This window comes from Leopardus geoffroyi, chromosome E1 (assembly GCF_018350155.1).
Source record: "Leopardus geoffroyi isolate Oge1 chromosome E1, O.geoffroyi_Oge1_pat1.0, whole genome shotgun sequence".
In the NCBI taxonomy this organism is placed as follows: Eukaryota; Metazoa; Chordata; class Mammalia; order Carnivora; family Felidae; genus Leopardus; species Leopardus geoffroyi.
In genome coordinates this window covers 37,996,702-38,021,468 of record NC_059330.1, presented here as the reverse complement: position 1 = coordinate 38,021,468, position 24,767 = coordinate 37,996,702, and the positions used below count along the sequence as shown (strand labels likewise).

The 24,767-nt window shown below is 45.5% G+C and overlaps 1 protein-coding gene across 1 annotated transcript; it reads left to right on the top strand.

Moving 5' to 3' along the window:
- The first annotated feature begins 1,572 nt into the window (after positions 1 to 1,572).
- On the top strand, positions 1,573 to 24,234 carry CWC25 (CWC25 spliceosome associated protein homolog). The gene is made up of 10 exons (XM_045488642.1): positions 1,573 to 1,766; positions 4,036 to 4,208; positions 9,223 to 9,459; positions 11,986 to 12,055; positions 12,778 to 12,905; positions 13,563 to 13,626; positions 14,512 to 14,723; positions 15,091 to 15,189; positions 22,205 to 22,366; positions 23,092 to 24,234. The coding sequence occupies exons 1-10, from the start codon at positions 1,749 to 1,751 to the stop codon at positions 23,204 to 23,206; spliced, it is 1,278 nt and encodes a 425-aa protein (XP_045344598.1). The 5' UTR covers positions 1,573 to 1,748; the 3' UTR covers positions 23,207 to 24,234.
- Positions 24,235 to 24,767: the final 533 nt, after the last annotated feature.

Sequence of the window (24,767 nt, the reverse complement as noted above, 5' to 3'; positions counted from 1 at the left end):
AGGGTCATGGAATTGAGCCCTGGCTGGACTCCACACTGAATGTGGAACCTGCTTAAGATTCTCTCTCTCTCTCTCTCTCTCTCTCTCTCTCTTCCATTTGCTCTCTTTCTCCCTCTAAAAACAAACAAATATATGGACATTATAGTATGAATAATGCCGAATTATAAAAGGTTTTAAAGCATGGGGATTGATACAGCGTTTTGCATTTTAGAGAGATCACTCAGTATAAAGTCATGCATAGATCCGGAAGGGATAAAACTTAAAGAAGGGACATAAGAATTCTCCCAGAGGAAGGATGATGGTAGTCTGAACCAAGCTGGCGGTGAATGGTGATAGAGAGGTGGATAGATGTGAGAGATGTTTAGCAGTGAGGATCTTGTTGACTGATTGGATGTTGGAGGGGAGGGAGAGGTCTTGAATGATGCCAAGACGGAAGTGGTGGTAATAAGGGATAAAAGAGGTGGGTTGGGGGAATACGGATAGGTTAGATAATAAGTTCAGTTTATGTGCCTCCCAGATGTCCAACTGGAAATATCTAACAGCCAGGCTTAAAAACCTGGAGCTTGAAAGATAAATATGACTGGAGGTAATGAATTTGGGATCCATCAGTTTATAGATGGTAACTGAAGCCCTGATGAGATCACCCAGTGAGAGCATTTAGTGTGAAAAGACCCAAGACAGAACCTAAGAGGCAAGATGAAGTAGGAACAAAATGCTCCCTGAGAAGGGATTACAGAAGAAAACAACACCCTAGAGAGTGGTGCGGAGAAGTCAAGTGAAAAGTATTTTGAAGAGGAGAGTGTGATGAACCGCCCCGCCTTAGGAACGACGCCCCTTCCAACATAAACCAAGGGAAAGGAAATGGGGAAGCTGGCATTTTAAAGGTTTGGTGCAGGGCGGGGCGCCTGGCTGTCTCAGTGGGTAGAGCACGAGGCTTTTGATCTCTCAGAGTCGTGAGTTCGAGCCCAGGTTGGGGGTAAAGATTATTTGATAAACAAACAAACAAACAAACAAAATATATATATATATATATATATATATATATATATATATATATATATATATTTTTTTTTTTTTTTTTTTTTTTTTTTTTTTTTTTTTAAATAAAGGTTTGGTGCAGGGAAGCCGATGGAAGTTCGGTTCGATGCTTTCTCCTTCTTTCAGTAAACTCGGCCTGGAGTAAGGGAGTTGACCCTGCGTGGAGGTTGGAGGGGAGTGCGGGCTATTTTTTTTTTGGAAAAGGCCGCTGCGGGGAGGTGTGCCCGGGCGAGGAGACAGACGTAGGCTGGTCGGCGCCGGGGCCCTGCGGGCAGAAGCCCGGTGCGGCCTGCGGAAGAGCCGGGAGGAGAGTCGTGGCACGCTGCCATGGCAACAGGACCGCGGGGCGCAGCCCGCGGCCGAATGGTAACTGGACCGAGCGGCGGCGTTTCAACACAGCTCTCGCGAAACCGGGTGAGGTGCCAACCAAGAGGCCCAAAACACGACCGCAGGCGCCGCCAATCTGGGCGTCACTGGCCGTGACGCTCGCGCTGCTGCGCGTCAGAGTGCGAAACGTCATCATCCCGCGACGCCGACGCTGTAATAGGACGCCCTCCCGGAAGTGGGCTCTGGAGCTGGCAGTCGAAGCGGCAGCCGGTGGCCTCCGAGACCAGATCCGGGGAGGTCGCAGCTGAACTGTTTGTCTGCGTTTCCTCCGGATCCCTCCTGAATCCTCCAGGTCCGCGCAGAGAGGAAACTTCCCCGTCGTCATGGGGGGCGGAGATCTGGTAAGTGGGCGAAGCCTGGGCGGGAGAGGACTGAGCGGGAGACCGACCGGGTCTGGGGACGGAAATTGGAGGGTGCGGGAGTGGGTGACCATGGCTACACAGCCGTGCTTTCGCGAGAAGGGAGCCGTAGCCTTGGAGAGGGGACCGATCTCTGGGGCCACGGAGGGACAGGGCGGAGACTTGGAAAGGTGTGCGAAGCGTGTCGCCAACGGTGGCGGCAGGCGTTTGTGGTGTTTGTTGGCGGGGACTCTCCCGACTGGAAATTCTGGGAGGGGGTGGTGGTGGTGGTGGAACCATGCTTACGAAAGGAGGCAGATATCGAGTCACGCAAGCTTTACTTTGTATGTCTTGTCTTGGGACACTTCTGTCTTCCTCAGCTGGGAGTTCAGTCATATTTTGGACTATAGTAGGAGTGGTGTGTGCCCCATTCTCTTTGCCCTTGAGCCGTATCCAGGGGTCTGTTTTAAACCTGAAGAGATCTTCTTCATGTCCACCTTTCTGACTTCCACTCCTCGTCAGTGCTTCATTCTGATCTGTAGGGACAGAGCTTTCTTCTGAATTTATAGCACTTAAATATAAGTGATGTGGCAATTTCTCTTGAACTGCATAGTTCATTTGTAGGGTGCTGAAGCCCCCGACGGGGCAAAAGACCCACAACGGCATGGTGCAAGGTCAGAAAGATGCTAATCTGTTTAAAGTGTAGCTGATTGAGTCAGCAAATAGATCAATTCTACCTATCCAGTATCTGTATTAGAGTTTGTTTGGTGTCACTGATTAGAATGACACCTAATTTTAATGCTGAGTGTGGCTCGATCCCATGACCCTGGGATCATGACCTGAGCTGAAATCAAGAGTCATATGCTCAACTGACTGAGCCACCCAGGCACCGCTTTTTGTTTTGCTTGTGTGTGTGTGTGTGTGTGTGTTGGGGGTGGGGGGATGATGGCCCTATGCATTGTAGGATGTTTAGCAGCATTCTTGGTCCCTAGCCACTGGATACCAGTAGCACTCTTCTCTGGATGGGGCAACCAAAAATGTGTCTGGACATTGCCAAATGTGGAGTGCATGGGGGGGGGGGGGGCAAGATCACCCATGTTAAAGGAGAGAGAGGAAGACCAGTAGGCCAAGGCCAGGGATGGGGTGGGACAGGGGATTGAGTGACCTGATGAAGGGAAAGGAAGGACAAGGAGGAAGAGAGAAAAGAAAGAAAAGAGAGCCCTCATTGACGGAATACCTTCTCCATGCCAGATACCTTGTGTTGGTTTTCTCATTTAGGCCTCTTAACCGGTCTCCTGGTCTCCAGTCTCTGCCCTCTCCAATCCATTCTTCACATGATAGCTAGTCATGCCTGCAATGTTTAGTGTTTCCTACTGTCCACAGGATGAAGCCCACTCCATTAACATGGTTTATAAGGCCCTTATTCTATTGCTTTCTTAGTTGGTTTTGTTGATTTCATCTTGGACCCCGCCCCGTCCCCCTTCATCAGCTTGCATGCCATCTTTAGCCACACGAAATCATCTGTGCTGTGTTCTTTGTTGCCGCTGGGCCTGCGGTTGTGTGTGCTGTTCCCTCTGGAAATCTGCCCCCTCTCTACCCTGCTTCCTACGTCACTGGGCTAAATTATAATTGTCCTTAGATGATGACTGCTTCCAGGAAACCTTCCCTGGTTGGGAAGCTGAACCAAAGTAGTGGCTTATGGGGAAGCGGGAGAGGAGAAGCATTCTTGAAGTTCGTCAAGGTGTAGTGCGAAGGGGAGCTCAGAACCAAGGGGAGAGTCCCAGGAAGGAAGGGGGAAAGAGGTACTCGGTGGGGTTGTAAACCACGAAAGGTTGGGGTTGCAAACCAAGGTGAAGGCAGGTTAAGTGGACTCGAGAGAAGGAAGATTGTGTTCGTGAAAATGAAAGGTCCCCTGCCAAAGGCACTTGAGTTCTGTTGCCTTTTAGAGTTTACCTTCCCACCTCTCTGCCCATTCCTCCTTTACTGTCATCACTAACCCTTAGTTCAGGAATGGCCCGTGGAAGTCCGAGTCGTGTGCATTCCGAGTGAAAAGTGTTCAAAGGGAACCCGGACAAGGCCTGAAGGCTTACATACTTGAACAGAACCCCTGGATGTGTGGGAGATTGGTGGGGGCCAACCTCGCCGTTGTGAACGATGCCTTGCCCCTAGATGTCGGCCCTGGCACGAACAGGGAGCAGAGGGGTCGGTGGTGGTGGGGCCCACGCACCCACCGGCTCCCCGCATCATCTTCTCCCTCCTTTGGCCACCACAGAATCTGAAGAAGAGCTGGCACCCCCAGACCCTCCGCAATGTGGAGAAGGTGTGGAAGGCCGAGCAGAAGCATGAGGCTGAGCGGAAGAAGATCGAAGAGCTGCAGCGGGAGCTGCGGGAGGAGCGGGCCCGGGAAGAGATGCAGCGCTATGCCGAGGACGTCGGGGCCGTCAAGTGAGGGGGCAGCCGGGGCTGCGGGGAGGCGGCGGGGCTGTGGGTGTCCCAGGGTGCAGGGCCGGCCCCCAGCGGCATCATCCTTTGGCTGCAGACCTGCTGGTTAAGAGCATGGGTTTGGGAGTCGGCCCGGCCTGAGCGCTGAGGCTGGCTTGGGGTGTCCTGGCCTCACTGTGGCACCGAGAGCAAGTTCGGGGCCTCGGTGACCTCGGTAGGACCAAGGAAGGGAGAGTGCCCAGTTCCCAAGGTTTGTGGAGGATCAAATGAGATGACACCCAAAGGGCCTAGCGCAGGCCTGGCTTGTGGCAGGCGATCGACCAATAACCAGGCCTGAGGATGATTGCCCCCCACCCCGCCTCTCGGGACGTGTCCAGGTCTCAGACCTGCTTTTGTTTGTTTACGTACCGCGGACTCATTTCAGGGGCGCAGTGAGGCCTCGTGGAGGGAGGCAGATGGTGCGTCTGTCAGTAAAAGCTACGTGAGCGTGGACAGTCCCACCGCTCGGTTTTACCTTATTTCAGTTTCCTCTTGTATAATATGGGATAGGAGTAGCAGATAATTATCAGGCTACCCGTCTCATAAACTGAGGTGGGAGGACATGTGTTCTGAGAAAAATGCAAAGCATAAAGCGTACAGCGCATTCTTAAATTTCGCCAGAACAACACAGAGCCAGAAATGGGGTAATCGGCACCGTCTCCTTGTTCATTCTCCTCGTACGTTTGCCTTGCTCACATCCTTGTGGGCAAGTCCCCGGGGTGCCGTGTGGCATACTCTCCCCACTGGGTATCTAGGGCTCTTCCTTAATACTTCATGACAGGGTCTGTGACATTCAGGGTTGTGTGTGTACGTGAAACTTAGTTTCACTTCATGGAAATGGCATTACGGACGTGGTGCCCTGGGGAGGTTCAGGATAATGGATTGGGGAGAAGGCCCTTCTGACTCAAGTATGAAACTTGGAATGTTTTAAAATAAATAAGAGTTTTTAGGGGCACCTGGGTGGCTCAGTCCCTCGAGCACCCAACTCTTGGTATCGGCTCAGGTCATGATCTCACGGCTTTGTGGGTTCGAGCCCGGCCTTGGGCCCTGCACTGACAGTGCGGAGCCTGCTTGAGATTCTCTCTCTCCCTCTCTCTCTGCCCCTCCCCCACTTGCTCTGTCTCTGTCTCTTTCAAAATACATTTTTTAAAATTTGGGGAAAAAAAAAGAATTTTAGAATTTTTAAATACAGCAAAATATGACATTAATATATCCAATGAGATAAGGGAATGAAGTTTTATGTTTTTTGGTACTGTAGACACGCCTTAAATTATTTTACTTTATATGCTTTATGTAAATTAAAGCCTATAAAGCAAAAAAAAAATTTACTTTTTTTTTTTTATAGAGTGAGCGAGAGTGTGTGGGGGAGGGAGCCGAGGGAGGGAGAGAGTGAGAATCTTAAGCAGGCTCCACCCTCAGCACAGAGCCCAAAGTGGAGCTACATCCCACAACCCCGGGATCATGACACTGAACTGACTAAGCCACCCAGGTGCCCCTAAATTTTTTTTTTTTTTTTTTTTTTTAGGTAAATTCTGCCCCCCATGTGGGGGCTCAGACTCACAGCTCTGAGATCAAGAGTGGCATGCTCTACTGACTGAGCCAACCAGACACCTACGTTATAATTTAATGCAAATAGGGGCACGTGGATGGCTCAGTTGGTTAAGCAACCAACTCAGCTCAGGTCATGATCTCGTGGTTCATGAGTTCAAACCTCGCATTGGGCTCATTGCTGTCAGCGCAGAGCCTGTTTTGGACTCTCTGTCCCCCCCTCTCTTTCTGCCCCGCTGACTCTTGCATGCTCCATCTCTCTCTCAAAAATAAGTAAAAATTAAAAAAAATGTTTAATAAAAACTAATAATTGAATGTAAATAAATTTCACACATTCAAATTAATTCCTGGGCAGCTTACAAAGTGAACACACATTGTTCTATGTGAAATTTTAGACTTTGTAGGGGCACCTGGGTGGCTCAGTCGGTTAAGCGGCCGACTTCGGCTCAGGTCATGATCTCCCGGTCTGTGAGTTCGAGCCCCGCGTCGGGCTCTGGGCTGACAGCTCAGAGCCTGGAGCCTGTTTCGGATTCTGTGTCTCCCTCTCTCTCTGACCCTCCCCTGTTCATGCTCTGTCTCTCTCTGTCTCAAAAATAAATAAACGTTAAAAAAAAAAAAAAAAATTTTAGACTTTGTGACCCCTTGATTTTCAAACAGATACCAATTTTAGATTCAATACTCACTAGTCATAAGAGTTTGCTTTCCCACTAACCAAAAGTAAAAAAAAAAAAAAAAAAAAAAAAATTGTGAAATTCTCTCTCTGTCTTTTTTTTTTTTTTTTTTTTTTTTTTAAAAAGTAATCTCTACACCCAGCATGGGGCTCAAACTCACAATCCCAAGATCAAGCATTGCATGCTCTTATGACGGAGCCAGCCAGGTGCCCCTTGAAATTTTTATTCAGCAAAGCATTACACATCATATGCCTGATGTGTATTATTTAATCCCCAACAAATCTGTGAGGTAGGTACAGTTTTATCCTCATTTTACAGGTGAGGACACCAGGGCTCAGAGAAGGTGCTTGGCTTTAGACCTGGGGTTCAAATCCCTGTTGCCTGACTCCAGAGCTGGTGCTCTTAACCATCATGTTGATTATACGGCCTTTCAGGAAAGTGAGCTTCCTAGAATGTTCTAGGCAACACTGATCTTCCTACTCAGACTTCCTTAAGATCTGAAGTGGTCTGCCTTTCACAATCAATTCTTTTTTTTTTTTTTTTTTTTTTTTTTTTTTCCGCCCCAGGCACAGAAATCCCAAAGGAAATGGTGGCCATGTTTCACGGTTATTTGCCCTTTGTCCTTGACCTTCTACGCACTTATTATATATTTTATTTTTATGCTATTGGACATTTACTTTAGTCACAAATACAGTCCAAGGGTGGATAAAGAAATGTATTCTCTTTTTACACCTCATCCCCTTCCCCCCGTGTGCTAAATGTCTCTTCATAGCCTGTTTGGCCATAGTTAGCCTATGGTTTAAAAACAGACTGTACCTTGGTCTTCCCAAATCCTTCTTGAACTGCAACTTATTCTGTTAAAGAAGTCCTGGGAAAGAAGTCCTATTGGCATTGTCCATATAGTCTCCAATGGGGAGAGTGGTCACTGGGTTGAAGGCAACTGGGAGGAGTCTTCAACAAACTGAGGACCATTGAGAAACCACACAAAAGCGAAAGAAGTCAGTCAGAGAAAGACAGATATATCCTATGTTTTCACTCATATGTGGATCTTGAGAAACTTAACAGAAGACCGTGGGGGAAGGGAAAGGGGGAAAAAGTTACAAACAGAGAGGGAGGGAGGCAAACCATAAGAAACTCTTAAATACAGAGAACAAACTGAGGGTTGATGGGGGGTGGGGGAGAGGGGAACGTGGGTGATGGGCATTGAGGAGGACACTTGTTGGGATGAGCACTGGGTGTTGTATGGAAGCCAATTTGACAATAAATCATATTTAAAAAAAAAGAAACTGCACGAAAGCAAATCTTGTCAACCAGAGACCAGCTCGTCCAGTTAATCCTTGGATCACCCATCACAACTGACCCAACAACCATGGCCACTGGTCCATTTCTTGCTGCCAGTGTGGCTCCTATCAAGGCAGCACATGTGATGAAGTTTCAGAGGCCTTCGTTCCCTTTATCTTGAACCATACAACAATCGATCGTGGAAAACAGACCTCTCCAAACTACAAAGCTACCTCCCAACTGCGGAGGCCTGATTTTAATAGCTGTCAAAATCTCCTGTAGTCGCTGGTTTATTCCAGCTGGAGAATGGCAAGAACCTTTAATTGCTTGAAAGACTCCACTACCTGTGGTGCTCATTGTAAAGGCCCCACCACAGTCTCCCACAGTTCGCCAGGGCACGGCCCTGTCTATACTCCTCCATCTTGACTCCAGTGGGGTGAGTGAGGCTGGGCAAGCTGGGTGGAGCCCGACCCCAGTGGCCCACAATCAGTTTTTAATTATAGACTAGAGGGTTTCTCAAACCGCTCCTCTTAATAGGAAAAACAAAAACAAAAACAAATCTAAAACGAAAGCATTATGACCCTCCATTATTGGGTTAAAATATTCTTATTAAAAATGTCCAAAGACCTCACGAGGAAGACTTTCCTTATGCTCATAGTTGTTACGTAATCGTAAACAAAAATAGATACGCCAGTTTTGAAAAGCCATATTCAAAAAACATTGAATTTAATGTTACAGGTAATACTGCTTTTGATGAAGCTACTTAGCCGCTCGCAGTGTAAACGTGCCATCGGCTGCTGCGGCGCATGCACTTAATTTGGCGTGCCTTTGCTGTCTGTTGTGGGAAGGTTCAGTTCTCCCACCATTTTTTCCCCTCAGAAGCACAGGGCCATGTTTGTTTGGCAAATATCAGACATGACTGACATTAGTGATATTGATAACTCTCTTTTGGCTTGAAAGCATAATTTCCTTCTTCACTTATCTCTGGTCTTTTCTCATCATCTTGAGTTATCTCAAATGTGGAATTCCTGCTTGTGCCCACGCTCCAAAAGACACCTCGAACAACCGCACACGTGCTCCCTGAAACTGTTCTCGGTCATGAGGTGATGCAGAATCTCTTTATTGTTTCAGATTATCCTCAAAATGAAAGCGTAACATAAGGGCTTTTGTAAAGGAGGCTTGAGAAGCCCTGAACAAAGGTCCGTGTCTCGGAGGATACTTTCTTCACAGAAATTGCTTTAAGTGTGGGGGAACGATCTCTCCACGAAATGGCGAGCTCCATGCCGGCAAGCACCATTTCTTCTCATGTGCCACATGAGGAGCACAGCGTTTAGTCCCTACTAGGTGCTTGGAGAATGAGTCGTGCTCTTGCCAGCTGCCGTCTCTCCCTCATGTTGGGGTTGTGTGTGTAGGTCTGCAAGAGCCCTACACTTCCTTTGATTGTATTTTTTTTTTTTTTTTTTTTTGTCTTGACCTAGGAAAAAAGAAGAAAAATTGGACTGGATGTATCAGGGTCCTGGTGGGATGGTGAACCGTGATGAGTACTTGCTGGGGCGCCCCATTGACAAGTACGTTTTTGAGAAGATGGAGGAGAAGGAGGCAGGCTGTTCTTCGGAGACAGGACTGCTCCCAGGTTCCATTTTTGCCCCATCCGGTGCCAATTCCCTCCTCGACATGGCCAGCAAAATCCGGGAGGACCCGCTCTTCATCATCAGGTACTGGCGACGGGCCGGGGAGGGTTTTTTCATAGTTGCTCAGCTTTCCAGTCGGTTTCCTCTTGACTTTGGTCTGCTCTGTAAAAGGATTTGTCTCCATTTGGGCTCCCTGATGTTGGGAAGGAGGCTCCATCAAGTGTGTCTTATCTAGGCCGTGTGATAAGAGATGGCAAGTAGACCAGGGCAGACCAGATTTATTCATTTACCTTTGGCCCTTGAACAAAAAATGGGATAGAAGCAAGGTAAGGAGTACGTGGGTAGCTCAGTTGGTTAGGGGTGGTTTTGGCTCAAGTCATGATCTCGTGGTTCGTGAGATTGAGCCCCACACCAAGCTCTGTGCTGACAGTGCGGAGCTTGCTTGGGATTCGCTCTCTCTCTCTCTGTCTCTCAAAAAATTAAAAAAAAAATGAGAAAGGCTGGCAGCTTCTTGGAAATTTGGGGATATGTATATCGTGGGATAGGTGGGTGAACGGGCCTTCTACCTACCCCACGGCCCTCCTTTTTTGTGTGGCCAAACCCCTTAAAAAGAATCTGCCTCGAAACCCTAATATGTAATGTATCAAAGTGGAGTTGCATTTTTCCATATGTATAAATTTGTTTGATTTAATTTGCAGGATTTTATTTCAAGTGGATAGGTTGAACATTGAAAAACCTTTGTCATTTATATTTCTTCTTTTGAAAACATGTTAAAGTTATTTACATATTGGGGCACCTGGGTGGCACAGTCGGTTGAGTGTCCAACTTCAGCTCAGGTCATGATCTCACGGTTCATGGGTTCGAGCCCCGCGTCAGGCTCTTGCTGACAGCTCGGAGCCTGGAACCTGCTTCAGATTCTGCACCTGTCTCTCTCTGCCCCTCCCCAACTCACGCTCTGTCTCTCTCTCTCTCAAAAATAAATATTAAAAAAAAATTTTTTTAATAAAAAATAAAGTTATTTACATGTTAAACGTATTGCATAGATATATATATAAAGGTATTGTATAAAAATTTATTTATTTTGAGAGAGAGAGAGAGTGTGAGCAGGAGAGGTGCAGAGAGAGAGAGAGAGAGAGAGAGAGAGAGAGAGAGAGAATCCCAAGCAGGTTCCGTGCTAACAGCTCAGAGCCCGACTTGGGGCTTGAACTCAAGAACTGCGAGATCACGACCTGAGCTGAAATCAAGAGTCAGACACTTAACTGACTGAGCCACCCAGGCGCCCCACCATTTTGTTAGCCTCTTAATTAATTAAATTGTGGTAATTGTGTTAGCTGTGCTGACAGGTTCAGAGCCTGGATCCTGCTTCTGATTCTGTGTGTCCCTCTCTCTCCGCTGCTTCTCCACTCGCACTCTCTCTCTCCCAAAATAAATACGTTAAAAAAAAAAAAAAAAAAAGGTTTTCACCTTACAAAGCTGAAACTCTTTACTCATGAAACAAGAACTCCACATTTCCCCTTGCCCCAACTCCTGCGAACCACCATTCTCTTTTCTTTGAGTTCTACTACTCTAGGAACGTCATATAAGTGAAATCATACAGTAGTTATCTTTTTGTGGGACTGGGTTATTTCGCTCAGTATAATGTCTTCCAGGTTCATCCATGTTATACCATGTATAACATGTCCTTCCTTTTTAAGGCCGAATAATATTCCGTTGTATACATTTTGTTTGTCTCTTTGTCTGTCGGTGGACATTTGGGTTATTTCCACTTTTTGGCTATTGTGAATAATGCTGCTGTGAACATTGATGTACAGATATTGTGCACATTATTTTATAAGCTTTTTTTTCACCTAATTATATATAGCAAGCATCTTTCTACATCCCTATGTTTCTATAATACCGTTTTTTATGTCGATATTATGTGGTATACCATAATTTTTTAATACTCTCTTATTAGGTCCCTAACCTGTTTCTGAATTTGCATTGTTATAATATGGACGACGCTGTAGGGACCTCTTGATTGTATCCATACAGTAACAAATTCTTGGGAAAGAATTGGTTAAAGAGTGTGCAGGCAGTGATAAGTATTGCCAAATTGTCTTCCATGAAGGCTGACCAGTTTACCCTCATGAATAATGAGAGTAAGACTCCTTTTTGTTTTTTTAATTTTTTTTAATGTTTATTTATTTTTGAGAGAGAGAGAGCAAGTGGGGGAGGAGCAGAGAGAGAGGGAGACACGGAATCCGAAGCAGGCTCCAGGCTCTGAGTTGTCAGCACAGAGCCTGACGCGGGCTTGAACTCACAAGCTATGAGATCATGACTTGAGCCCAAGTCAGATACTCAACTGACTGAGCCACTCAGGCATTCCCCATACTCATTCTTATACAACAGGGGGCCAGTGTGGACTTGCCTCACACCATTCAGTCCCTTCTGCAGATTTGGGGAAGAGTCCTGACTTCCACACCATCATGTAGCTTTTAACACAGGTCCTGTCTGCGTGTATTTGGAAAAACGATTGCTATATAGATGGTCTTGTGGAGAGTACAATGAATGACTTAATCCCCTTCCCCAAAGAGATAGTCATGATTTTTATAATGTTCTCTTTCTCTTTAGGAAGAAGGAGGAAGAGAAAAAAAGAGAGGTGTTGAATAATCCCGTGAAAATGAAGAAAATCAAAGAATTGGTAAGTAGTGCATCAAATTAGGCACCAAGAGTGCCTTTTAGCTACTTCTCGTGAGAACTACTCACCATTCACTCTTACCTTGTGAGAGGGCAGACAGAATGGCTTTTACATTCTGGCTTTTAGAGACCTTCCCTTGGTGATTTTATGCAGTCTTCATTATCGAGCTCAATTAAGCTTACCTTCTCTTTTATTTTTTTGATTGGAAGAGCACCATGTGATGTCTTTTTTTTTGTTTGTTTAGAAAAAGGAGTGTATGGGATAGGCCTGTGCAAGTCCTAATCACACAGTGTGTTCAGGGGATCAGGTGATATCAAGCCTCGAGGGCCCATTTGTCATTCACGTGACATATTCCACAATTGTGTTTTGGATTAGTTGGCAAGGAGAATGGAAAGCTGGATCCTACGGTCCCCGATTGCTTTCGGTGTTGCTGGGAGTTCCTCTGACAGATTGGAAATTCCCAGGCACCGGTTCTGGGGATGGTTTAAAAATACAGATTCCTAGCCCCACTCGCCAGAGATTCTGTTCAGTAGTCTAGGGGCTGTTTATGCACCCCCCAAGGTAAGACTCGCCCCCTCTTGTTGGTGGGGAAACTCCGCTGGGGTCTTGGGCCTCTGTAGTCCCAGAGGACGAAGTTAGGTAGCTTCGGGCGTGAACCAGGCCCCTCGGAGGGACCGACAGGGGCCTTCGTGATCTTGCATGGTTATGTTCTGGGTGTTTTGTAGTTGCAAATGAGTCTGGAAAAAAAGGAGAAGAAGAAAAAGAAGGAGAAGAAAAAGAAGCACAAGAAACATAAGCACAGAAGCTCAAGTAGCGATGGCGGCAGCAGCCAGGATGAGCGCAGCCGGGGGAGGTGAGCACGTGGGGGCGGGCCTCCCTCATTGACTCATTCACTCATTCATTCCCCACGTAGTCACGGCTGCTCTAGGCGGGGAACTGCCAGGCACTGGGGTTTCAGTGGTGAATGCTCGTACGTGGGCCCCGTGCCCACAGAACTTTGCCATCTAGCACCAGAGTTCCTTGGAGGTCTTGGCATGGCCCCTAAAGGGCTGCCCGTAGCCTTGTAGGTCTTAGCTCAGACATCCTGGCTGCGACTTTCGTCTCAGCTTATGACTCCTCCAAGACCGAAGTGGGTTTTATGTAGGCCTTTTTTTTTAATGCATTAATGGGCCCATCTGGGCGCATTCTGTGTGCCTTCTCTGTGGGAACAGTGAGCACTGTCACCGCTGACTCACTCTTAGTCGCTGGAATAGCAAGCAGCACGAGGTGAGAGGAGAATGTGTTCAGGCGGTGGGGCTGAAGAGCCAGGCCCACGTGTTTTCGCAGGAAAAACATGACTGTGCTGATGCATCTTCCAAAGACAGTCCAAAGCGAGAGCCACGCTCCCAAGTAATAGAAGAAGTGGGGAAGGTCACGTTTGAAGCAGGAGGAGGCGTGTTTCAGCACGAGACATTTAAACTGGACCTTCATACATTTTCTTTTTCAATGAATGTGTGTTTTAATCTCTTAGAGCTCAAAAGAAGACGGCAGATTCTTCCCCTGTTTTGTCCAAAGCCCCTGGATACGGCTTACAGGTAAGGGTGTGGGCGTCTCAGAGGGAGTGACCGTGGACCAGGGAATGCGTTAACTTGAGAGCCTTTTTGGACAGAGAGCATTTCGAGCAGCCAGTCAGGCGTCACATGGGAAAAAGGGAGTTTGGGCAGCCAAAGCGGGCACCGCTGGGGAACTGGCCCATTCCTTGTCCTTGAGCCTCCGACCGGGGCTGGGGGCCCTCTGAGTGGAGAGTCTAAACCACCAGTGGGGCCTGCAGGCGTTCTGCCCATCTCTCTGCAGATGACTTACGTGAAATGCAGGCATTTTAAGCTTCAAGGTTGATGACTTTTTTTTTTTTTTTTTTAATTTTTTTTTCAACGTTTATTTATTTTTGGGACAGAGAGAGACAGAGCATGAACGGGGGAGGGGCAGAGAGAGAGGGAGACACAGAATCGGAAACAGGCTCCAGGCTCTGAGCCATCAGCCCAGAGCCCGACGCGGGGCTCGAACTCCCGGACCGCGAGATCGTGACCTGGCTGAAGTCGGACGCTTAACCGACTGCGCCACCCAGGCGCCCCTCAAGGTTGATGACTTTTGACAGATGGACATCCCTCTGGATCCCTTTTTCCCATAGTAGGTTTAACCTTAGGGCCTGTTCTCCACGCTCTGTCTCTTGCTCCTGCTCAGGCTTTGGTGAAGCGCCAAGCCAGTGGAGGTGACTGGGTGGGTACATTCTCTTAGGGGACCCTGCAGGTAACTTTGCTAAGTTTGAGTGGTTCTCTGCGGTAACTGTGCGATGGGATCGGTACGCCCACTTAGCTTCGTACCGACCCTCATTGCTCATTCATTTCCTTGCTTCACTGCATTTCCTCCTGAGCTGCACATTTTCCTCTGAATACCTTTTCTTCCTTTCCTTGGTGCTACAGATCAGGGACTCCTACCACAGCCAGGGACTGCAGAGTCCTCTGACGGCCAAGCAAAAGGGAATGCACGGGTTGAAGAATTATTCCAGGTCCAGAAGCTCCTCCCACTCACCTCCCAGACATGCCAGCAAGAAGAGCACCAGAGAAGCAGGGTCCCGGGACAGGAGTTCTCGATCCCCAGGCAGAAGGTCACGGTCCCCAAGGCCAAGCAAACCGTGAGTGTAGGAATTCACTGGGAAATGGCTTGTAAGGGTGGGGGTTGCTCACCGCAGGTATTTCTGTTCATTCATTTTTCCAAACGCCTTTGCTTTATTTCCTTTACATCATTTTCCCCCACCGCTATGTAAAGCTCAGTCCCCTAGAACTACATATTTATATATGTAGGCTCTTTGGAGTGAGTTTAGTACCATATCTTCTGTTTCTTTAGGTATTTGTTTTTCTTCCACCTCTGCCCTCTGTTCCCTTCAACTTGGATTGCAATTCTAAGACTGTTAGCTTTTCTTCCATCATTTGAGGGACACGATAAAAGCCCCTACCTTGAAAAGGCTTTTCTCCTTTCTGCCCTCTGTGTGTCTGTCCCAGGCACAACTCTAAGGTCAACAGGAGAGAGAGAGGCCGCACTAAGAGCCCATCGCCTAAAAAAGAGGTCTATCAAAGGCGCCACGCTCCTGGATACACCAGGTGAGTCAAGAGCCCCGTAGGTGAACTTCAGACTCTGCGGGCCTGAGTCTCGGAGTGGCTCAAACCAGGGCAGGTGGATAATCTAAATCACCTTTTTTCTTTCTTTTTTTAATTAAAAAAATTTTTTTAATTAAAAAAATTTTAACCCAAACCTCTCTCTTTGAGAGAGAACGAGACAGTGCGTGAGGAGAGGAGCGGCAGAGAGAGAGGGAGACACAGAATCCAAAGCAGGCTCCAGGTTCCCAGGTGTCAGCAGAGAGCCCGACGTGGGGCTTGATCTCACAAGCCATCAGTCAGATTGTGACCCGAGCCAAAGTTGGACGCTTAACCGACTAAGCCACCCAGGCACCCCTACATCACCTTTTTGCCAAACCTGCTTTTATTCTTCATGTCAGCTTTTTTTTTTAATATTTTATTTTTTATTTTTGAGAGAGAGAGAGAGAGAGAGAGCGTGAGCAAAGGAGGGGCAGAAAGAGAGAGGAAAACACAGAACTTGAAGCAGGCTTCAGGCTCTGTACTGTCAGTACAGGGCCCAACTGGGGCTTGAACTCATGAACTGTGAGATCCTGACCTCATGAGCTGAAGTCAGAGCCGAAGTCAGATGCCATCCAGGGGCCCCTCTTCCTGTCAGCTTTTAACAGTCTGTCCCGCCTCCCTACACTGTACACACTGAAAGGACAAAGAGTTTTAACTTGATGAACAATCGATTAAGCGACTGTCTCTGGACATCTAAGCATGTTAATTCTCTCAAGAGATTTCCACCGAGAAGCTTTTCTTGAGAGAGTGCTCCTTTCTTGAGGCACCAGCTGAAGGAGAAGCAGGGTGCTCTCCTTGAGGGCCGACACCCTAAGATGGACTCTGTGTTCACGTTGGGTGTGTAGTGGGTCAGACAGAACAGGGACATAAAGCCCTGGGACCTGAGGGGAGTTGGTTGTGCCCATGAAAGGCTGTCCCTAGGGGTCCGTCTTGCTCTTAGAATTTAGAGGAGCCAGGCAACTTTTGTGAACTTCCTTTTACTGCCCAAATTGGCTGCACGTTCGAATCACCTGGGAAGCATAAAAAAGAAAAAATCCCGTTACCCAGCTACACCCCAGCCCTACTACATCAGAACCTCTGGGGGTGGGCAGCCAACGTTGAGAACCGCCGAGAGTCTATACCCACCTCTTATATTCACTGTGTTAAAACAGAGGCAGACCCTACATGTCCCTTGCAACTCTTAATTGCCCGACTCCCTGAGTCTCCAAGGAACAGAAACTTTTAAAAGGTTTAGTCTTGACTGACAACCTTTAAAAGTATGTTATATATTTCCCTGCCTTCCCTGACTGAGTATGTTACATAGAATTTGACCTATTATTAGTTGGCAGTTTTTCAGCTGTGCTGTAATTCATGCTGCTCTTAGGGTAGATACTCGTGAGTGTAAGTATTTGTTTCTGTGGGTTTTTTTGTTTTTTTTTTAATTTTTTTTTTTTTTTAACGTTTATTTATTTTTGAGACAGAGAGAGACAGAGCATGAATGGGGGAGGAGCAGAGAGAGAGGGAGACACAGAATCGGAAGCAGGCTCCAGGCTCTGGGCCATCAGCCCAGAGCCCGACGCGGGGCTCGAACTCACGGACCGTGAGATCGTGACCTGAGCTGAAGTTGGACACTCAACCGACTGAGCCACCCAGGCTCCCCTTGTTTCTGTGTTTTAAGGCTTGTGGGCAGCAGGCTTTTTCAGATCCTGCTTTGTTTTTCTCTCTTTTGCCATCTACCATCACTTTAAGTTTATGTATTTATTTTGAGAGAGAGACAGCATGAGTAGGGGAGAGGTAGAGACAGAGGGAGAGAGAGAATCCCAAGCAGGCTCCACACTGTCAGCACAGAGCCTGATGCGGGGCTTGAACTCAGGAACCGTGAGGTCATGACCTGAGCCGAAACCAAGAGTTGGATACTTAACCGACTGAGCCACCCAGGTGCCCCTCACTTTAGTTTGTTTTATTTTATCAGCCTTCCTTCTCTCCCTTTCAATTTGTGTTGAATTTTGTGACGTAAATGGTTTAGAGCCCTCAAGACCTCTCTTCCCCAGGAGTAAAAGCACAGAAACTTTAACACGTAGACTTTATGATTTCATTGTCTGTTTCGGTTTGGTGTTCCAAGTGGTCAAGGTTGTTTTATGTACTTAAGATGATGCTGAATTAAGAAAAAGAAAAATTAGGGCCATAATTGAGAATTCTGTAAGAACTCTTTCTTTTGTGTATTTTAGCTGCTGGTCTAAAATGACTTTCTTAATGGCTGAAAAGATGAAGGTTCTCTTTTATAGTGAGATGCTCAATTTAAAGTAATTTTTAGGGGCGCCTGGGTGGCTCAGTCGGTTAAGCATCCGACTTCAGTTCAGGTCACGATCTCGCGGTCCATGAGTTCGAGCCCCGCATCGGGCTCTGGGCTGATGGCTCAGAGCCTGGAGCCTGCTTCCGATTCTGTGTTTCCCTCTTTCTCTGCCCCTCCCCCGTTCATGCTCTGTCTCTCTGTCTCAAAAATAAATAAACGTTAAAAAAAAAAAAAAAAAGTAATTTTTATGGGCCAAGACAATATTTTTTTCTTGTAAAAAATTTTCGGGGTCTTTTGGGATTCCCATTTAATTAATATTAGTTTTGATTGCTTTTGAAATTTCTTACAGGCAACACAGCCCTTTTATAAGTTAAAAATATATGTGCTCAAAACAGACCAAAAAACCACTATTATGATGTCACACCCCAGAAATGCCTAAAATTCCTTCTATTGGGCTTATAAGTTGCCCAGAATAAAAGTGGCTACAGGCAATAAAAAATAAAGCTATTACTCTTATATTAATTACTATTATTTTAGAGGCACAATTACTGTTATTATCAAGGCTTAAATTATTTTGATCAGATAATACCCCTTAGAGATACATTTTATTTTATTTTATTTTATTTTATTTTATTTTATTTTATTTTATTTTATTTTATTTTATTTTATTCTATTTTATTTTATTTAACATTTTATTTATTTTTAAAGAGAGAGTGAGCACAACCGGGAAAGGGGCAGAGAGAGACGGGGACACAGGATCCGAAGCGGGTTCTGCGCTCTCAGCACAAGCCTGATGCGGGGCTCAAACTCACATACCGTGAGATCATGACCTGAGCTGAAGTTGGACACTCAACTGACTATGCCACCCAGGCTCCTAATTGTTATTATTTTTTTAATTTTCGAGAGAGAGACTGCGAGTGGGGGAGAGGGGCAGAGGGAGAGGGAGATTGAGAGAGAATCCCAAGCAGGGGCTTGAACTCACAAACTGTGAGATGATGACCTGGGCTAAAATGAAGAGTCAGAGGCTTAACCGACTGAGCCACCCAGGCACCCCTAATAATACACATTTTTAAAAGTTAAAAACGATTAAAAATCTTCTCACAAGAGGTGCCTTGTGAGACCCAGAGCCTGCTTCAGATTGTGTCTCCCTCGCTCTCTCTCTGCCCCTCCCCCCTCACACTCTTTCTCTCAAAAATAAAATAAACATGAAAAAAAAAATCTCACAAAAATTACCAGTCCCTTGCTCTGCCTGACCTCACTTCCAGTCATGCTGCCTAGTGGCAAACACTGTCAGCTTTTTGAGTGGTTTCTTTTGGCAGCTACCTGTCTCTAAAAATATGCACATGTTGCTGTCTCTTAAGTCATCAATTTTATGTATGTATGTATGCATGTATGTATGTATTATTTATTTATTTATTTTAAGATTTGATTTTTTAAAGTAATCTCTACCCCTAATGTGGGGCTTGAACTCACAATCCCAAGATCAAGAGTCTCCTGTTCTACCAACTGAGCCAGCCAGGCACCCCTTAAGTCATCAATTTTATCTATCTATCTATCTATCTATCTATCTATCTATCTATCTATCTATATTTATATCTATTTACTTATTTATTTATTCCTATTTATCTATTTATTTTTAAGTTTACTTATTTTGAGAGAGAAAGAGCACAAGCAGGGGAGGAGAAGAAAGAAGGGGAGAGAGAGAGAGAGACAGAGAGGGAGAGAAACCCAAGCAGGCTCTGCACTGTTAGCACAGTGCCCGACACAGGGCTCGAACCCACAAACCGTGAGATCGTGACCTGTGCCAGAGTCCAGAGCTGGGCGCTTAACCGATTGAGCCACCCAGCTGCCCCTTAAGTCATCAATTTTAGACATTAGGTATTTTCTTACTATTGGAGTAAATGAGCTCTTATACACTCCCAGTCCCATATTTCTTCTCCCTCCATTTATTCCATTAGGTAAATATCACAGTTTTTGGTTTTGTCAATAAGTGGATTCATGTTCTTCCATTATGTAAATATTGTTCATCGATACTTTTCATCGCCAAGCAGAATATTGAGGTTATATCTCTTTTCTTGTATGAGTTTCATATTTTTTCTAGGGTCAATATTTGCCTCTTTCAGTTTTGACTTACGGATTTTATTTCTGGGAAATGTTCTTGTATCATTTCTTTGATAACTTCTTTGTTCTCTCTGATTTTTCAGAGCTCTTGTATGTTCTGATTGTTCCTTTTTAAAAGCCTTTCTCGGGGTGCCTAGGTGGCTCAGTCTCTTGAGCATCCAACTCTTGGTTTTGACTTTGGTCATGATCCCAGGGTTGTGGGATTGAGCCCGGAGCCTGCTTAGGAGTCTCTCTCTCTCTCCGCCTGCCCCTTTCCCCTGCTTGCAGTCTCTCTCTCTCTCAAATAAAAAATTAAAAGAAAGTAAAGCAAAAGCCTTTCCCATTTCAATGATGTAATATCTTTTATTTATCATCTCTGAGTGAGATTTTTAATTGTTCACTTTTTGTTGCCAATTTTAAATAGTTTTATTTAAGATGAATTGTACATTTTTTAAAAGTTTTGTGGTTTATCTTTGTTAAGTTCTCTTTTCCTTTTCCTTTGGTCGCTTTCATGTGAGAGGCTTTCCTGAAATGTTTGGTGATATTTCACTGTCTCTTCATAGGCATTAAAAAGCCTATGAAGTAAAAGCCAATACACACTGTATTGTGTATGGGCAGGGCTTGTCTACTGGTGGAGATTGGTTTTTTGTACTGGTTTTTAGCTGGGGACATTCTTATACCCTCTGGTTACCTTTGGTTCTCCTGTCAGGAACCATTAAATTTTTGTAGAAGAAAAAAAAACCCCTCTGGTTGCCTGACCAATGGCTCTAACTCTGGCTGCTGGCATTTTGGGACGTTATTTCCACTCCTGGTAGCCCTACCAGCTTCTTTGGCTGTGCCGGATACCTCTGCAACTTCTGATTTCCTATCTGGTTTAGTTCTTCAGACACTACAAGAAACGTCTCCCCTTTGGAGGGTCTCCTGTAGACGTTTGGGAGAAAAATCACTGGCCTCCCCCAAGTTGAGGTCCCAGGGTGTCTTAATTGCTTCCCATACAGACTTTAAATCATTCCCTTTGTTTTCAGCCTTACTGCCATCCTTCAAAGTACTGGGTGCCTGCAGTCCTTGAGCCTTTCCTGGATTTTGCTTCTGATTAGTATTGGGCACTTTATTTATTAAAAAAAAATTTTTTTTTTAATGTTTATTTTTGAGAGGGAGGGAGACAGAGCATGAGCGGGGAAGGGACAGAGAGAGAGGGAGACACAGAATCCAAAGCAGGCTCCAGGCTCTGAGCTGTCAGCACAGAGCCCGATGCGGGGCTCGAACTCATAAGCCGTGAGATCATGACCCGAGCCGAAGTCAGACATTTAACCAACGGAGCCACCCAGGTGCCCCCTAGTATTGGGCACTTTAAAGGGATTCAGTTTTCTCTAACCTGTTAAAGTAGTTACCACTTCTTTATCCACTTCCATCTTCCAAAAATTTTTAGACATCTCTTATCCAGTGTCGTCTCCTGTCCCGTTCTCTTTGTGGTTTTTTTGAAAGGGAGCATTGCCATTTCACTGTAGACAACCGAATGTCAAGTTTTAGTGTCTTAAGTTTGTTTCTCAAAATTTGGCTCCATTTATGTATGTATGTATGTGTTTTAAAGTTTTATTTATTTATTTTTAAGTAATCTTTATGCCCATTGTGGGGCTTGAACTCATGACCCTGAGATCAAGAGTCACATGCTCTTCCGACTATGCCAGCCAGGTACCCCTTATTTTTTCTTTTAAAGGGGGATCTTTCACGGGGTACCTGGCTGGCTCAATGTGAGGAGCTGCGACTCATGATCTCGGGGTTAAGTTTGAGCCCCACGTGGGGTGTAGAGATTACTACAAAAAAAAAAAAAAAACTTAGGGATCTTTTTTTTTTTTCTCTAAAGACTTTATTTTTAAGTAATCTCTACACCCCACATGGGGCTTAAACTTACAACCCCAAGATCAAGAGTCACATGCTCTACGAACTGAGTTAGCCAGGCACCTCTAAAGGGGAATCTTCCAAATGGGTACATCACACCCATTTGAGAAGCAATGGATTCCGATTTCTCATATTGTTAAATAGTGATTGAGCTCCTTCATCACCTCCTCTTCTTGCTCCAACTTCATTTTCAATGAGTGCCAGGAAAGACTTACCTATTACTTTCTGAGGTTAAGTTGAATTGACTTGAATTCTTCAGGCATCTGGCTTCTGGCTTAGTCCTAAAGTGGTATACTCATGGGCTGCGTCCATGAATTTCTAAGCATTTCCAGTGGGTAGATGGTAGATGTCAACAGTCACATGGCTAACTTAGTCCTCCATACTTCAATAAGTTGTTGAGCAAATAGTGGAATATTTTGTTTTTTGGGGGGGAATATTTTGTTTTTAATGTTTCAGAATAATCACTCCAGGGAGTATAGAGAGTATGGAATCCTTCATTACAAGTCTTTGAAATTTGGATGAAACCACCTGACCCAAGATGTTAGGAAGGAAGGAAACTCATGCTGAGTTTGGCCCTGGGTTGGGCATTTCCATGGAGAGAGCAGTGCGATGGAGAACCTGGGGTCCTACCTGATTTCTGTTCTCCCTGAAGTGTTTGGTTTTTTTTGCTGGGAGAGAAGTAGACCTGATCGTTTTTGTGTTCAACAGAAAGCTCTCATCAGAGGAACTAGAGCGAAAACGGCAAGAGATGATGGAAAATGCCAAGTGGCGGGAGGAAGAGAGGCTAAACATCCTCAAGAGGCATGCTAAGGATGACGAACGGGAGCAGAAGCTGGAGAAGCTGGGCTCCCGAGATGGAAGGTTTATCCAGTGAGTGCATCTTCCTGCTGCCTAAAGGCTTTCATGGCTGTGGTTCCAAGGAGGCAGTTGGGCAGCTGATTCACTCATCGTGTTCCTGGTGTTTCTGTGACTATGCAGAGAGAACGGGGAGGTCAGCCTCCAAGCCACCTTTGTTACTACTCCCAGCATCTAGCCAGACAGTGGGATGGTTTTGATTTGAGGAGAGGAGAAGTGAATTAGTATTTTCATTGAATCTCCTTGCCTTCCATTTAAATAAGAGTTCATGGCTCAGGGGGCCTTTTTCCTTTTCTTTTTTTTTTTTTTTTTCTTTTTTTGCATGAACAGGGGAAGAGCAGAGAGAGAGAGGGGGAGAGAAGAGAATCCCAAGCAGGCTCCACGCTGTCAGCACAGAGCCTGACGTGGGGCTTGATCTCACGAACCGTGAGATCATGACCTGAGCTGAAATCAAGAGTCGGATGCTTAACTGACTGAGCCACCCAGGCGCCTCTCAGGAGGCCTTTTTCCAATGAGGCTTTACTTACTTTCCAAAACAGATAAATTTGCCCTTAGGGATATTGGTTTAAAGAATGGAGTTCCAAATGGACTCACTCCAAAGTTATCTACATGGGCTTAAAAGAGCTTGTATTTCTACATGGGCTATAGGACTGGCAACCCGTTTCTTCTAATTCTGCCAGAGAGTTGACCAGCTGACAAATATTTGTAACTCACATTATTCTCCTCTCTTCTGTTCCTAGTCGCATGAAGCTGGAGAGTGCATCTACCTCCTCCCTGGAGGACCGGGTAAAACGGAATATCTACTCTCTGCAGAGAACCTCAATAGCTCTGGAGAAGAACTTTATGAAAAGATGAAAACCATCCCCTCTTTTGTTGGTTTTCCTGAATTTTCCAGGGAGGCTGCTGTTCCCTTAAAAATTCTCTTTATAAGAGTTCAAGTGACTTCTTCCACAGTTGTCAAACCACCACTGTTCAAAGTGACTCTCCTCCAGCGATTCCCGAAACAGCTCACTTCCTTTAAGAACCAGTGTGACTCGCTTTATGGGACCCTCAGTAACTTTTGCTGGGTGCTGAGTGGGTTTTGACTGTGTTTTTAATGAGTGGGCACTGGACCATGTAGGTGTGAGCACTTGCCCTGCCGTGGAAGGGCTGCTCCCTGTGGTCGTGATACTGACTATGCCACTTCTTTCCCACCCGTGTAAACTGTGTGCCTCAGTATAGACCGGACCTTTCAGAAACCTCCCTCTAGAGTCACCCAGGTGGATGGTGCCTAGTGGGGTAAATGAACATTTACTGGGTTTAGTAGATAATGGGACAGAATGATGTCTGCTTAGGGCAGAGCAAAGGGGGTGACAAAGAATCTGGAAGGGAAAACAATACAAAAAAGCACTAAATGAGCTGTTGAACTATTTGGACTATCTTTTCAACTGTAAAAGTGTAGTGTGTATGTGTATAAATGTATAATTTTTACAAGCTTTTTAAAAAGTTAGCTTTGTGAGAATATCTTGTTCGGTAAGTGACTTTACTATGTCATGGAAATGTATCTTGTTATCGAGTAATACGGTAAGGCAGGTCAGCTTTTTTTTCCCCTCTGAATCCAGCTAGTTTAGGAGAAGCCTGGGTTTGTAGATCGGATCTAGTGTATCCTTTTACACTGCTTATAGTCTCCCATGTGGGCAGTGCAGTGGTGAAGTCAAATGATTTTAGGAGTCAGGACCAAATTACCAGTGTGCTCCCACCCTGGCTCTTAAAAGAAAATAAAATGGAAGCTGTTCCTTTCATGGCTTCCTTTTTATCATGTAGTAATCTTATTACAATGCTAAAATTTCAGGAGGTGTTTGCTACTAATTTTTAGTCAGGTATTAAAAAAAACCCAAAACTCATGGGACCGGTCTCCTGTCTTTACTCCTTCCCCTTTTCTATTCTTTTACCAGAAGCCCTCATTTGACCCATGCAGTCCTAGGCCCTGTTGACCCACACATTAGCTGGGCCAGTTCCTTGTTCTGCCAATCCCTAATTCTGCTTAAAACGACGTTGGATTTATATTTTTGAGCACTTAACGATGCCAGGCACTGCAATACTTAAAGCCCAGTCTTTCCCCAGAAAGAAAGTAACATACACTTGTTATTCATTTAATCACCTCATCGTGCTTCTCTATGCTAGAGTTAATTATGTCTTTTATTTTATTACTTGGTAATAAAGGCTACATTTTTTGTAACTGTTTAAAGAGCAACCACGCGCGGAGTACCGAATTTACGAATTCCCCCACAGAACGATATTGACCTGTTAATTTGTGTCGCATGTATGGAGATCCTTCGTCCAAGAGGAATTATGTAACAAAGCGTGGGCAGTTTACCGAAAGATTTCATGAAGCGAGCCAGAGAATAAGACGATTATGTTTCTCGGCTGTAGGATA

Coding starts and splice junctions, on each gene's coding strand:
- CWC25 (XM_045488642.1), top strand. Junction 9,460..11,985: donor GACCCGCTCTTCATCATCAG/GTACTGGCGACG, acceptor CTTTCTCTTTAG/GAAGAAGGAGGAAGAGAAAA. Junction 12,906..13,562: donor GATGAGCGCAGCCGGGGGAG/GTGAGCACGTGG, acceptor TTAATCTCTTAG/AGCTCAAAAGAAGACGGCAG.